This window comes from Lottia gigantea (genome assembly GCF_000327385.1).
Source record: "Lottia gigantea unplaced genomic scaffold LOTGIsca_3, whole genome shotgun sequence".
Taxonomy (NCBI): Eukaryota; Metazoa; Mollusca; class Gastropoda; family Lottiidae; genus Lottia; species Lottia gigantea.
The window spans coordinates 1,625,552-1,628,258 of NW_008708986.1; the positions used below are offsets into that span (position 1 = coordinate 1,625,552).

At 37.1% G+C, this 2,707-nt stretch overlaps 1 protein-coding gene across 1 annotated transcript; it reads right to left on the reverse strand.

Moving 5' to 3' along the window:
* Positions 1-1,315: 1,315 nt before the first annotated feature.
* Positions 1,316-2,284, reverse strand: LOTGIDRAFT_94766 (hypothetical protein; the record flags this gene model as incomplete). Its single annotated transcript, XM_009057124.1, has 1 exon — positions 1,316-2,284. A coding segment is annotated over one exon (969 nt), but the record flags the coding sequence as incomplete, so codon positions are not given.
* Positions 2,285-2,707: the final 423 nt, after the last annotated feature.

Sequence of the window (2,707 nt, forward strand, 5' to 3'; positions counted from 1 at the left end):
TTCAAACAAATACACCCAAATCATTAATATATTGATGGTGAGCTTCAGCGACAAAAGGTAGCAATGTCTCATTTCCTTTAATCTAGATCTTGCTCAGCCAAAATCTCATCCCTAAGATATATGGCAACCTATACGTGTACAGAATCACTGTTATATACACCTTTTTTCACAGAAAATTTTGAATCTCCCTATAGTTGAAAAGTTTTGCCTGAAACTGAATTCCCTAACAGAGCACATAGACGTTTCACGTGTTTCTAGTTATCTCGAAATTTCTTAATAACACATGCAGAACAATCATTTGTTATGCCTTGATATCATCCATTGGACAGCAAAGTTGGACGTCCAATCGTCCTCTGAGCGCGCACGATCAAAACCATCGAGCGGTATGTCCTCACAATATACGATTCAATGTAAGCAATATTGCGATTTCATCGGTCAATTTCCCTCAACTCTTGCACAAAGATCAGCTGTAAACCGAGTTTTATAAATGTCGAAGTGCTCAAACAGACACAAAACGTCAAACACACTAGGATTTCATACTAAGGACAAAGTGTCAACACGCCATATATCATCAACAAACAGTGTTCACAATTAACGCAGATGTACAAACTCCACAAAATTGTCCACTGAGCGTCCAAGAAATATAAAGTCACTAGCGAACCCTGTCCTCATTAACAAGTTAGGTGCACCCTCATGTCATAAAGTGGGTCATTTAAACGTCACAATCAATACTTAACGTTCGTTACATTTATTCTTCTTCCCTTCGTGACCTTTGAGATTGTCGATTAAACTTCAAGAAGAGGCCCTCGCCCTAATAATTTGGTTACCAGCCTAAATGAATTTGAGGTATAAGCCATACTCCATATTAATGCAATTATTGTCCCAAAATCCGATGTATAAGGAAAACGATTCAAACGGTTTAACCAAATGTTTTGTTCACGTAGATTTTAATTTCAACCGCTAAACACCTCCTCAACATAGTTATCAACACTACCATCGGAACCACGATTTCTCAATACACATTGCTTCCACCACCTGAAGCTTACTTATTTCTTTTACAACGGTCACAAAACACACGTGTCCGACACCTCAAAACAAAATAGTAAACTGTTCATTTGCAAAACATTGACTATACACTGAAACAGTGACGTATTCAGATGGCCAACCGGAAGAAGCATCATGACCTATCACAGGAAAATAACATGATTTACAAGGCGGTTTCATTTCCATGAGTTGTTATAGCGGTCTTCCCGTTTTCCGTTCCAGTAGGTAAAGTCATATAGGCAGAATATTCGCGGTCCATTGGCGCTTGACCACCAACAAACAGCCGCTTAAAAGTTTCTCTGAATTGTTTGCTCATACCACAATAAATGAAGAAATTGAACGGATAACTTAATAAAATGAAGAGATTTGAAAATATAGATAATATTTGGAAAGTTTCTTTGCTTATTATATGTACTTCAAAAGTATTTGAAACAATGAGCAAGATCATTATAATACCGAGTGGAAACTCAACCAATAGAAATAAACCTACAACAGCAACCAGCATTAACGTGGTGCAGTTACTGTCTTTCAGTTTTTTGGATTCACTCTTTTTATTCTGGCGTAATAACTGCATGCGACGTACTTGAGCTACACGCATGGCGTAGATTAAAAGTGCGTTCATAACTACTAAAAATATACACGGGATTAAATGAATAAATAAAACACGAAACCAGTAATATATACTCATATATAAAATATTCGCCATGGCCCAGTCTTCATGTTCTTCTATACACCCGATTACAGTCCGATTTTCATACACGGCAGATTCTAGCACTACGGGCACGAAATACGAATCGAAAAATCTAGTACATTGACTTAAAATGGCTACAACATAAATAGCTATAGTTCCTTTAATAGCGTTCGGTATGGTACACCACGTACGTGCCTTAAACGAATGACATACGTAGATGTAACGTTGTATCGCTAACGCCATCGTCAACCATATTGACGCAGTATGAAATATAGTCGGTAACAATTCCGCAAGATATTTGTAAGCATTACACCAACTATAAGGCGTAAACTCCTTCAAACGATCCGTTGCGAAAAATTCTAAGAAAATGGGCAAAGGGAAAACACCGGTCAACATATCTGATATTGCCATTCCAACCAATAGGGTGTTGGTCGGAGATCTCATATTTCGTTTTAGCAGAACAATACACACCATGGAATTGTTTATGATGGTAAGAAACACTAAAATGGGCGAAATATACCCATTTATAATCACAGAGTAATTCTCAGGGAATTTATCAAGGATATGGATTGGTGTCAATGGCACCATAGCCATGGTGGAATTATTTGAAGGAAACATTGGTCAATTTATTGTCATTTCCGCTCGCAAAACAATCATTATACCATTTTATAAAAAGATTTAGAAAAGTTTCCTAACCTAAATTCTTTTCTTGCACAGTCACAAATCCTAAGAAGTCGCTAAGATTTCAATCTAATCTGGAAGAAGTCAACGTACCGTTACAATCCGATTGTATTTGAAATCCAGTACAGATTTTAAGTCACACATTCTAACACGAAACACACAATATGTTGCCTCTTTTATAATTTCAGGCAAAACCTGGTCAAAGGCCTTTGTAAAATCCCAAATCACGACGATATTTTGGTGTCACAGTAGCTGAACTGTTACTACGTTTGCAGAATGTTATCAATTTCT